This window comes from Rhagoletis pomonella, unplaced genomic scaffold, assembly GCF_013731165.1.
Source record: "Rhagoletis pomonella isolate Grant_MI unplaced genomic scaffold, Rhpom_1.0 Rhpom_scaffold_00007, whole genome shotgun sequence".
Taxonomy (NCBI): Eukaryota; Metazoa; Arthropoda; class Insecta; order Diptera; family Tephritidae; genus Rhagoletis; species Rhagoletis pomonella.
Genome location: NW_023458561.1, coordinates 21,597,561 through 21,609,893, shown reverse-complemented (window position 1 = coordinate 21,609,893; position 12,333 = coordinate 21,597,561). Strand labels below are relative to the sequence as shown.

General features: G+C 34.2%; 3 protein-coding genes across 4 annotated transcripts in view; all 3 read right to left on the bottom strand.

Annotated features, from left to right (window-relative positions):
* LOC118743653 overlaps nt 1–1,365 on the bottom strand; it is a 7,816-nt gene extending 6,451 nt beyond the window's left edge. The window contains exon 1 of one of the 2 annotated variants that reach the window (XM_036476417.1): nt 734–1,365. In XM_036476417.1, coding sequence (XP_036332310.1) covers nt 734–1,023 — 290 coding nt within the window. In that variant the 5' untranslated portion in view covers nt 1,024–1,365. The remainder of the gene's footprint in view (nt 1–733) is intronic. The other variant, XM_036476416.1, reaches the window with a different exon arrangement.
* A 1,579-nt stretch (nt 1,366–2,944) lies between these two features.
* LOC118743651 lies at nt 2,945–4,806 on the bottom strand. The gene is made up of 2 exons (XM_036476415.1): nt 4,386–4,806; nt 2,945–3,486 (listed from the first exon to the last, which is right to left on the bottom strand). The coding sequence occupies exons 1-2, from the start codon at nt 4,730–4,732 to the stop codon at nt 3,360–3,362; spliced, it is 474 nt and encodes a 157-aa protein (XP_036332308.1). The 5' UTR covers nt 4,733–4,806; the 3' UTR covers nt 2,945–3,359.
* Nucleotides 4,807–9,184: 4,378 nt separating this feature from the next.
* The window catches only part of LOC118742447, a 12,581-nt gene continuing 9,432 nt past the window's right edge, over nt 9,185–12,333 (bottom strand). Inside the window, exon 2 of the mRNA XM_036474523.1 lies at nt 9,185–9,615. Coding sequence (XP_036330416.1) covers nt 9,366–9,615 — 250 coding nt within the window. The 3' untranslated portion in view covers nt 9,185–9,365. The remainder of the gene's footprint in view (nt 9,616–12,333) is intronic.

Below are 12,333 nucleotides of genomic sequence, written 5' to 3'. Positions count from 1 at the left end.
TACGGAGATACACATTTGTGGTCATAAGTGGGCGGCGCCACGCCCATTTTTCAAAAATAATAATATTATTTTGTACCAAAATTTTACTTGACATCCTAATTTTCAACTATTTGAATCCAATATTTACTGAAATACACAAGTTTATCTCATTAAGTCTAACTAAACATACTATCGAAAATGTTTGATTAAGGGGTAAAACCACTGCCTGCTTGCCATGTAACGGTAGCTTTCGGAAAGGTGAAAAAAGCAGCGGGTATTTATTGTTCGGCTTCACCCGAACTTAAACTGATTTTACTGGTTTTTTTTTACTTTTCCGCGATTTTTTAACTCATTTCTACTCAACTCATCAACATAAGGTAAACTCCATGAGACGATTCCGATTTTCTTTTATACGCGTTTTTCGGCAGGAAAAACTACGTCCAAACTCCTATTTCTTTAATTTTTGAAAATTTCCATTTATGCCATATTTCGTCACTTTCCAGCTTTTTCACAAGAAATAGACGCACTAAAAAAAATTGTAAATGAACTTCAAATCAGCATCAAAAAATCTATCTACACGGCGAGTCCAAATTTTGCTAAGCCGTGTTATTTTTATTTTATTAGAGGGACTTACCATGTCAAACGGATCGAGACAGGGATAAAAAATTCAATTAATTAAAAAAATTTTAAAGACAAATTTTTTTAATAATTTTGTGTTAATTACTACTCTTTTTTTTTGTTTCTATTAACTTACACCCATAAACAACCCACAAAGCGATTGATCTCCGTCGCCCACCACTTCAAATCGTTTTCAACTTGTGTCATTTCAACAATTCCACAAGCAGGACATTTCAGCCTCACCGGATCTTGCGGCAGATTTAGATAAGCGCCAATCAGTGGCGTGGCGAAATTATTATAAATTTGTTGCTCCTTAAGTTCCTTTTCCGACAGCTGCTTAAGTGCATTCTTATCCCCAGCACCTGCTGTGTTTTTACTATCTTCTATTGCAGGTGTTGTTGGCGGTGAGGTGGATTCGGTCATCATTTTGCGATCGTTGTGTTAACTCGAAATAAAATGTGTTTTTTTTACTTTCACAGTATTTGAATATATTAGGTAAAATTTACGGCACGAAAACAAAAATAAAATTTAATAAATAGTTCCCGAGCGCTATGATTTCACATCCGACACAAGAGCAAACGTACTGAAGTCAATCGACGCGATGCGTTGAACAATGATCGTGGCGCAGTGAGCGCGAGCGAAAGCTGAATAGATTGCGCGCGTTGTACTGAGTGGGAGAGATGGCGTGCAGATGAAAAGCGAAAGTGATCTGCCACCCACACCGATACTCTGAGAGCGCTAAGAGTTTGAAGATCAAGCATGATGTGGACGTTGCGGTCGACAACAGGTCGTCGAAAACAAACAAATATTTGAAATGTTTTCGTAATACTTACATATGTATTTACAAACTAACGCGAGCAATGAAAAATGCGAATTTTGTTAACAACCAGATTTATTAATAAGGTATTTGTGAAAGCGCGCGTTGTAAACAAATTTTATTTAATAGTAGCACTGTTTAAATAGTTATTTTATTGTTATTGCTTTTGTGGTTTTATTCGCTTTTAATTAGTCGATAAATTAAATTTCGTTACATTTAAAACTACTTATAATTTCATTACGTCTATTATACCGAGCGACAAAAACCAAAAATTTTTAAAACACACAAAAAATCGATGTATTCACAAAACTAGGAGCCAAATATAGTATAACTACGTTTTTAATTTTTCTCTCTGACGTCAGGATTTTTTTTAAAGGACTTTGAAATTTCTAGGATATGATTGCATAAAAAATTATTTAAAAAATTTGGTACATTGCAGAGTATATATAAAAATATATGTCAAGGACTAATATGCAAACTACCAGATCTTCGAATTTCGCCCTTCTAACTTTATTAGTTTTAGATAAAAGAAATTTTGCACTTCTCTATAAGATATTAATAGTTGCAATATACATAAATGAAGATACTGGAATCATTACACTTTAGAGCACTCGGCTCGGTATTGGACCAAACCAATTTTTTGTAAGAGATTGAGTCATAGGTAAAAAGTAATTTCTCCGTTTTTCTAAGTTAGCCTCCGAAATCGAGATATGGGCCTTCGAAGTTCGAAATGGGACCTTTGGTAAAAATTATTTTTTATTATTATATTTAAATAACTAAAAAACTAAAAATATAGACGTAGTCCGCCTTTCTTCTCTTATTTAAATGGTTTATAACTTTTTTTTGCAAACTTATATTACAGGTGCTATAAGGGGTCTTCGAAAAATTAACAACCTTATATTTCAAACAATTTTGAACTGATTTAAAAAATAATAATATCGTTGTAAACATGATTAAACTCCCTTTCTTCTGATATGCATATTTGCATATTTCGTATGTAAAAATTTGAGAAAACGATTTAAAAGGAAAAAAATACCTTTTTTTATAAAACAAATACTTTAAACAAAAAAATTACTGACCGCTTTTTAGAAAAACTTATATCGTTGTAAACGCAATCAAACCTTCGTTCTTCTGATATGCGTATTTGTATACTTCGTATATAAAAATTTTATAAAAAACACTTGAAAACAAAAAATACCTTTTTTTTATAAAAAACTATTTTATACAAAAAAAAATTAAAAACCGATTTTTTAAAAAGTGGTATCGATGTAAAGGCTAGTAGAAAACTTATACTTTCTTAAACCCGAAAATTTCTATTTTTATACACGAAAAAAATTAATTAAAAACATTTTTTCCCTCTGTATAAACTCTTGCCTAAGTGAAAGTAGCGAATTAAAGTATTTAAACCGTAGGTACATCATACGGTCAGTTTGTTCTTTTAGACCGCATACATAGTTCCATAATAATGATTCCAGTATCTTCATTTATGTATATTGTAACTATCAATATATTATAAAGAGAAGTGTAAATTTTTTATCTAAAACTAATAAAGTTAGAAGGATTTGGGGATGTGGTAGCTAGCATATTATTATTGGAAACTTCCAAAGATATCCAAGGATAAAATTTTAAAAGTACATTTGCAACACTTATTCGTCCTGATGCACCAAAAAATTTAATTTTTTTAATTCTACAGAATTTTTCCTTTTAATTGATACCCATATTTTTATTCTACAATGCACCGAATCTTTCGAATAATATTTTTATTCAATTATATTCTAGAAATTTCAAAGTCCTTTTAAAAAAATGCCAAACGTCAGAGAGAAAAACTAGAAACGCAGTTTTACTATATTTGGCCCCAAGTTTTGTGAATATATTAATTTTTTCGTGTGTAAAATTGACTGCCGCACGGTGTTATATTTTATTAAATTTTAGTGTTTCACCACACCTATTTAGGCCGCTGTTGGATGCCCAATTTGGCACCACATTTGCTGCAGTAGATGCCTTTCGTCGTCCATTCACGATTGCAGCCACACCAAGTGCAAATACAGCAAAGCCAGAAAATTGGGAAGAAGCTGAAAAATGGGGGATTGGAAATGTTAATTGTTTTCATAAACTTATTTTAAAATATTTACTAGAACTTAAATATCAATTAAAAAACTTCTATCTTAAGTTTTTTAAATCTATATAAGGTTTTTTAGGTCAATTTTAGGGTTTTGACTTATTTTTTAAAAACTTCAATATTCGAATATTTTTTTCATTGGTCTTTAAATGAGGATAAGAAAATTTTAATAACAAAAAAAAGTTCTAAAGATGAAAACGTTATTAATATTAATTTATTGAACACATTACATCTCTAAAAGTACAAAAAGTATTTCTTAAACCTTTTCATGAATAATGCCACAGAAAACTAAAATACAAAAATTTTTTGTACATACATCAAAATTAATTTAAGAAATAGTTAGAACAAAGTTTTTATGAGCTTTATGATATTTCAATTTGTTTTTTATATGATAAAATTTTATAAAAAAAATTTAAACTTTTCAGCAGAAAAAAAATTTACTTGTATTAATATTAGACCCAAATATTTAAACTCAGTTATAACAAAAAACATTCAAATGCTTAAGACATATTTACATACGAATTAGAATATGTGGGTCTGAAAAGAGCGGGACAATTTATTTTTTTGGGTTTAGAACTAACTTCGGCACGTTTCACAACTAGGGGACGTTCAAGCTATGTTAACTGATGATACCATAAATTAAACAACTGGTAGAAATGTTCTGATTATTGGGACTCGCGTTAATATTTTAAAATGTATGAAATTATAATAATACACCTCGTTCTGACCACCTGTGAATTCTTAATTGTGTTTTTGTTCACTACTGACAGTTCTTACGATTACAAACTTCGTATAGAGAAAACAATTCGTCTATTCTCCTTAAACCCAAGATTTCCTCACTGAAGTACTCACCACGACAACGTCGATAGACAACAGGTTGCATCCTTCAGACCTGCGGCACGCATCACAGCCGCATCACCATATTGCAGACACAGCGGACATTTGGTGTGATAGGTACGCGGCCCCACCGAATAAAATCGTATGCGTTTTCGCGCATCCTTCCCGGGTGGTGTAGCGTCGAGCGCCTGCAGTTGTGTCACATTTATTACACTATTGGCATCATCGATGTACGGCACAGTTGATGTTTGACCTTCCAGCACTATATTGGCCACAATATGCCGCTTGCGCTCCTCGGGCTTTAGTGCGGGTAGCAGCTTAACTTTCACCAGCTGTGGTGTTTCCGCCACGTTCGGTTCCATATCGACTTTAAAAAAATTTAGCTATATGTGGAAGTATTGTAAGTATTGTTGCGCTTTTGAGCGGTGGCAGTGAACTGCTGGCCACTGACTGATGAAGCTGCTGGTGGGTGGCAGTCATTCATTACTGGCTGATGGCATATATGTATGTAAGTGATCACTGATCAGCACTGATCAACGTGAGAGTAGAAGAGTAGTCATAATTTCAGCAATTATTGACGCTATACTCAATGCAGTATAAATTTTCCATTCTATGCCAAACTCTCTTCCAATTACTAGCGCGAATTTTTCGTCTCTTCTCGCTCAATGATCTTGCGCATCGATAGTGTGCTCGTAGTCGCTCCACTTGGATTAAAATTCATCATTTATCTCGCCACGCTTCGTAGTGTGATGTCATTGGCACTCAATGTGCGCATTTCTTTGGTTTTCACTATTCGTTGTTTTTTCATTTTTCTTTCCCTACTTTGGGCCATTGGGCGACAAAACGCGTGCGGAAAGTCACGAATATATACAAACATGCTTATGAATGGATATACATATCTTTGTACATTAGGGTGGGCGAATTTTTTTTTTTACTAAATCTTATGGTAATTTCTGATTCTTCAGATAATTCGAAGAGAAAGTTTAAAAGAAACCATGATTCGGAAATGAAAAAAAAATACCTTTTCACGATATTGATTTTTTTTTTTACCTTTTCCGCCTTAATCAATTAAAAATTCTATAAAATATAAAACAGCGATTATTTATTCATTAGTTTTATAAAACTATGAAAATTTTGTAAAACTGGCATAACGAAAAAAAAAGTTGAGAAAAATTAATTTTTCTTATAACAAGCAATTTTAAAACAAAAATCAAAACCGACTCAAATATTTTTTTTTTCAAGTCTCCACTTCAGTAACAAATGTGGAATAGGTTAGTATTCGATTCGAAAACTATTTTCCCTTCGTTATGAATTCGAAATCCATCCCATTATCGAATTGAAATTTTAATGAGAGAGAGTGGTGGTCTTGTATTTCCCTTCGGGAATGAGCAGAATTTCACTTTATCTCTTGTTACTATGGTTTAAATTTTTTCCGAACTCATCTTGAGTGTATTTCCAATATTCTACACTGAAAATAAAATCTGTGTAGATATAACGAAAACTTGCGTACATTTTACGAAAGTTTTCGTCATTTTGAGCCACGAAAGTTTTCGTTGATTGTACAAAACCGTTTTCGTACATACTACGAAAATATGAGACATCAGATCTTAGTACATTTTACGAACGTATTCGTACTATTTACGAACGAATTTCGTACTACTTACTAAAGAATTTCTTACTATTTCCTTATTTTTTTACGAAATTTTTGTAAAATGCACAAAATAGTTCGTATATTTAACGAAATTATTTTCCTAAAATCTGCGGTTTTTTCGTAGAACTTTTAACAACACTTTTATTTTGTTTTCATTCTTAATTTTAAGCGTTTTTCTTAAACAAAATGTTTTGCAATGTTTTTATGTGGAGGTACTTGGCAGATTCGCAGCTTCTTCGATGTTTGTTTCCTTTCTCGACTATAAATTAAAGGAACATTATAAGGCGTCTGAAAGGCAAGTTTCAGTGAAAAATCATACAAAATTTCATTAATTAGTGCGTCTGTTCCTGGCTTGGGCTTGCCGTTTATAGCTAACTGATGAAATTACCTATTTATGAAGTCCCGCATTGCAGAGCAAGGCTCAGCGTGGGCGATGTTAAGAACATTGTATGCTTAAAAGCATTTATCCACAGCTTTAACATTTAATTTTATATTGTATTTTTATCCACCAAAAGCTTCTTAAAACTATTAAAATTATATTATACGTCTCACAGTAGCTAACCAGTAGTTTCGCAATGACACTGACAATGATGAAATATTAAACTGACGGTAATTTAGTATATTGTACGAAAATATTCGTCTGTTGTACGAATTTAAAAAAAATGTTTCTGCATTTGTTCTGTGCACGAAAGTATTAAGTAAATTGTAGGAATACAGAATGGTAGACTTCGTAAATTTTAAAACCATACGTAAATATTACGAATGCCTTCGTACAATATACAAAATTATTCGTACAGAGATTTGTTCAGTAATTTACGAATGTGTTTCGTAAAATAAACGTAAGAATTCGTAAATTGTACTGAAAAAAGGATTTACGAAAGTCCTTTCGTTATATTTACGAATCTTGCTTCGTTGTGAAAAATGTTTTCGTATTATGAACGCAAGTTTCATACATTGTGCAAAAACCAAGACTACGAAAGTTTTTCGTAGCACTTTTACGAAATTTTATTTTCAGTGTATGAACGTTGGGAAACTAAGGTTGGTTATGAGTTCGTTCTCAATTTGATATGCACATTGGATATCGAAGATAATTTTCTAACGTTTATCATAATGTTTATTCGGATGCGATTTTTGCGAACAATTTGACCCACCCTAATTTCCATATATGTTTATTCGTGCATGTAAGGAATTACACAAATTTAGCTACACGCTCCATCTGTTACATAACAATTCTTGAATGGGTATAAACAAACCAATTGTTTGCATTTGTTTATTTTGCATTTTTGAATTATGTTTGGACATTCACATATTATTTATTTTACAGGCTTAGATCTCTTAGAAACTTATGCCTTCAGATAGCCTGCCCAACATAATCACCACCAATAAAGTGTAGGAGCGGACTGTAGCCTCGACCGTTCCAACCGCCAAAGCAAATACCAGCGACCTGGCTGCTCGGAATCTTGTACTCTGACCGTCCCAACAAAGCAGCTTCAAGGTATGCCATAATTTTCAGAATACAAAGCTATCATTCATGGAGCAGAGATGCCTACGAAAATCTTGCTCGCAAGCAGGAGTTGCACAGCGGTAAAAAGTAAATAATGCACAAATCGAAGATGCCACAATCGTTTACGGGCATCATAAGTGAATCGGTTAGTTACCAAAGGGAATAAGTCAGCATATATGGCAAATATAATGCAGTTCAACATAGCTGCTTTAAATTCCTTTTAGATTTTTAGTAGGATAAAATAGTTATATGATTAAGTACATTACGAGTTTCACTTAATTTATATATAAGTAAGAGAGCCATTGTACGGAGCGCGCAATACTGCCTTGTGTAGTGGCAGGTGAAGCAAGCAGCGTTCCTGTGGAGTAGAGGATTTCTGTTGCGTAAGTTTCTGGTGTTAAAACACCCCCCGTGGGTCCGCCACTGGATATTGTATAAGCAAATGCTACGTACTCGTACTTCAAATTCGAATTCTTAAAGAAACATTTTTAAATACATATATACATATGTATGCGTGTTTAATGAAATTAATTAAAATTCAATACAAGCCCACGACTGAGCCAATTCATCTCGTCATTCTGAATATTTTGATATATACATTTGCATACATTTTATACGGTTGATAACGGGCTCGCTTATCTGCATAATTCGGCTTTATTTGCATTAAATCATGCATTATCCTCTTTCAAATGTGAATAAGCGGCTGAACAAATACCTACAAATTTCGAGCATTCGTTCGAGCGTCGAGATATAATTTTGTGTACATATTTTATACAAGCTATGGAGGTCTCCACTATAAGAATGGTATACCTATTTGAAAATAAGAGAGATCTACCTTTAAGCTAAGTAATACTTGTTTTAGCCCCTAATCGATGGGACCATTTTCCAAAGTTAGCCCATCATTATTTACTCAAAGTTGTGTTCGTAACATGGTATGACCTTTGTAGGAGCTGCATCCGGTCGTAACCGCTTACGTTTCACGCCTAATTTGCTTGGATTTAGTTTTTCTCGTTATTTATTTTATGTGCCTTGAAAATACTTTCCACTATAAGAAAATATTGAAACTGCATTTCATTTGGGCTAACGAAAACGACAACTGTGACAAAATATCAACTAATAGATTCAAACTAATGGTCAAAGAGGCATATTTAAATTTTTTTGTTTTGTCTATATGCTATATACTGTATGACGAAAAATTAATTAAAATCGATAAATGTATATAATATAAACCAATGTGCAATAGTAACCGATTATTTGCCGATAAGCACTCGCGTAAACAATTCTTTTCAATCGAAAGTCTGCTAGGAATAGAAAAAAACGTTGTATAAATTTTCACCATTGACGACCATGGGAACATATAGGTCCCACCTTTTTCCACACCTTAGCAGGTAAAAAAAAAAAAGTTTTTTTGGCGAAACTTTTGCTTAGAATATGGGTTCGCTGAACTCGAATCAAGTGTCATATCTTTGAATTTCCCAACGAATCAGTAACGGTCGCCAAAGGGCTAAGAGCAAAAATTACTTCAAAATTAAAATTGAAACATTATGAAGTTATAAATAAATCATAGATTAAACTTGAAACGAAAATGAAATTATATTTTTATAAGTTTAAGTTTATATCAAAGTGGATACATTTTAAAACAAAATAGTAGCTCTTTAGATTAAAAATGTAAAACTAAATTTTAAATTTGAAAGAAAATGCTTCTTAAAGTTGAAAACCTAGCGAGAAAAATATTTTTTGGTATAAATTTTACACGTTTCACGTTGATTTAATTTTTTGCTTTAAAGACATACGAAGTTTATAAAAATAAATGTAATAAATAATTTTCCTTTCCACTATTTCAAGCATTCGTTGTCGTCTTGGATTTCAATTGCTCCCGCGCCTGCTGTTTGGCCAATATTTTATTATCGAGTGTTTCCTTCTCAACTTTACGAAAACGTTGCCACCTATTTTCGAATACCACATCAGATCGTTGCATTTTGAACAACTGCTTCTTGTACCAACTCAACGTTATATATCGGCCAATGTAACAGCCGCATTCGCTGCAATAGTGATTGACGTCATGCCGACCGCTCCAGCGTATGGGATTGCTGCGGATCAGAGAAATTTAAATGAAAACAAAATAAATTTTTTTATGAATCAACATACATACATACATACTTATGTATAATTTTGGTGTAATAATTGGAGCGCAGTTGTGAAAACAATGAAAATTATTATAGTCGCGTGGACATAACGAATACTTAAGGAAAATTATGAACGATATTTTACCAAGTTATGATTTTGATTTACACATAAACATACATATCTACATATGTATTTATGTACTTGGACTTATGCATATCTAGCAGAAAAATGGCTGCAAGCAATGGAGGGCAACATAAATTCTTCACTCCTCACGAACAGTTTACGTATTCCAAGAGTGAGAAATATTTAAGATTTCGATTGAGGTCGACAGAGGCTTAGGGATTTACGCACACCCATGCACTTGAATAGGGACAATGTTTTTACGATTTTTTCTGGGTGAGTTTTTATGTAAATAAATTTCATCAATTTAATACAGTTTATTCTCTAACAAAAACCATATAAATCAAACTTTGTTGGAAACAAGTCAAAAAATACAACCGACTTCAAATATACTTTCTTTATGATGTAAAGATCAGAACTAAACCAAATTAGCATGGAACTACTCTTGAGGTACAACCTTTCTGATAGAAAATTAGTAACCGAAAACTTTTCACGGGGTCCAAATTTATCCCGTAACAAAAAAATCGGCTAAAAATTATTGAATCAAATAAGAGAAAAATAGCCACGAATAAAACGAAAGGGCATTGTTCCCTATACAAGTGCATAGGAGGCCGTCAGCCGACAGGGTTACGGACGGTCGTCACTCCTTAGGGGTTGCGGTTAGACTCTCCACGTGGGGGGGTTTTGCTGAAAACGAGCTACGGTCATGTCTCCGGCTATAGTGCTGGCTAGTGGTAGTCGGGCGGAGAGAAGAAAACTATCGGGGAGAAGAGGCTGATTAGAGGACAGTCAGGGTGATGGGTCTGACATTGGTCTCACATCATTGCTCGGATCGCCTTCTGATCTCTCTCTCTTTCCCATAATTTCCCCAACTCCAAGGTGGAACAGTATATGCCGAACCAGACTTGCCGTGGGATCGGGGTTGCCGCGGTGTACTTTTCCCATTTCCCGGTTACTTGTGGGAACCACGGCTTCTTCGCAATTAAGCTTCATGTAGGTATTGCCGGGAAGATACCAGGGGTGAAAATATGCGGAATCTCTGATCCCATTACTAGAGAGATCTGCTTTGGCTGAAAATTCCAAGCGATGATCCCCGATCGCGAAAATTGGGCAAATGGGCTCCCTGCACTTGGTCTCAGAGACTTACACTGATCCGGGCCCTTTCAAACAGGACTATCAAATCCAAGCTGGTTAGAGACTGCTTTGATATGCTACAAATATTGGCAGACAAAATCACGGTAACACTGTGCCTGGTACCAGACCATTGTGGAATCGAGCCAACGAGATCGCCGACGACTTGCCACGGGAAGGATCGGTAACTGCCTTTTCGGGACCTGAACTATTCTGTGGTCTCAGTTGGTCCTCTTCGAGAGCCATAATTACTGAGTGGGTAACACTCGGAATGCATTAAGTACTGGGGAGCGGTGGGGGGCTTTAGACAGGCCAGGCTCTTCGGCTACCCTTTCAACAGAAACGACATTGTCCTAGTAAATAGAAATGACATCAGGCTAATTTCCGGGTATCTGGCCAGTCACAACCAATTGCGATTCCCCTTGCACCGTATAAGTGAGATCACAGAGTCGGAATGTTGGCTCTTCCTCAAGGATATTGAAACCTCGGAGCATATTCTCTGTCATTGTCCGGCTTTAGCCAGACAAAAACTGATTCATTTTAAATCTTCAATGGTTGAACACTTTGTTGTAAGGAACTAAGGGAAGCCGAAGGTATCTAAGCCAAACTGGGTTAGGGACTCATTTCAAAAGATACAAAAGATCTTTTAGGTCGCGGTGCCTGTTGTTCTAGTACACCCAAGAAAATTAACTAACTAACTAATTAAGTGCATGGGAGTGTGCATTGGGGTAGTCCAAAAATGCATGTGAAAATTATTAAGATGGAATTTTAATGCTCTCAACCCCTAGGAATATTTTATATCTTGTAATCAAACAATATCCTTCAAGGTTTTCCATATATTTTATATGACTTGTATAAAAAGTTCGATTTCACCCGAACTTAGACTTCTTTGCACGATTTTTTTTTATATTCATTGTAACCTTATTTGTGATTTTCTCGTATGCGACAAAGGTAAATTTTAATAATTTTTTTCTGAAACATGCTAAGAGGTAAGTTATCAAAGAATTGGCGCGCGCGATAGTTTTTATATTGCATAGTTTGAGTATTTATAAAGGAACGCGTGCGGATACTGTGGGGATTGTTTGAAAAATCTGAATTTTAAGCGAATTAAATATAAACACTGCCAATCAGCAAAAGAAACTCAACACATTATTCACGTTAACTGTTTGGTGCATTTACTAGATTGTCCACAACTGTTCCTTTAGTAAATGCAGTGTTAAAGCTCATTCAATTATCAAGCAAACAACCCAAGAAACGACCACATTGGCAACACTATTTGGTATTTTTGGCGTTTTTTTTTTTAAGAAATGAGAAAAAAGTAAAATTTAATCTTCGAACAGTATAGATCTTCATATTAGGGAGATTTTTGGTAAGTTTCGAAATCAGTTGTTATCTTCTTTCAAGACTCGTCGTGTGTTTTAAACCTAGTT

Excerpts from the sequence above, each read along its gene's own strand:
- LOC118743651 (XM_036476415.1), bottom strand. The coding sequence starts at position 4,732 with ATGGAACCGAACGTGGCGGAAACACCACAGCTGGTGAAAGTTAAGCTG. Across the intron at positions 3,487-4,385 it reads TGTCTATCGACGTTGTCGTG|CTTCTTCCCAATTTTCTGGC; the intron begins GTGAGTACTTCA and ends CCCATTTTTCAG.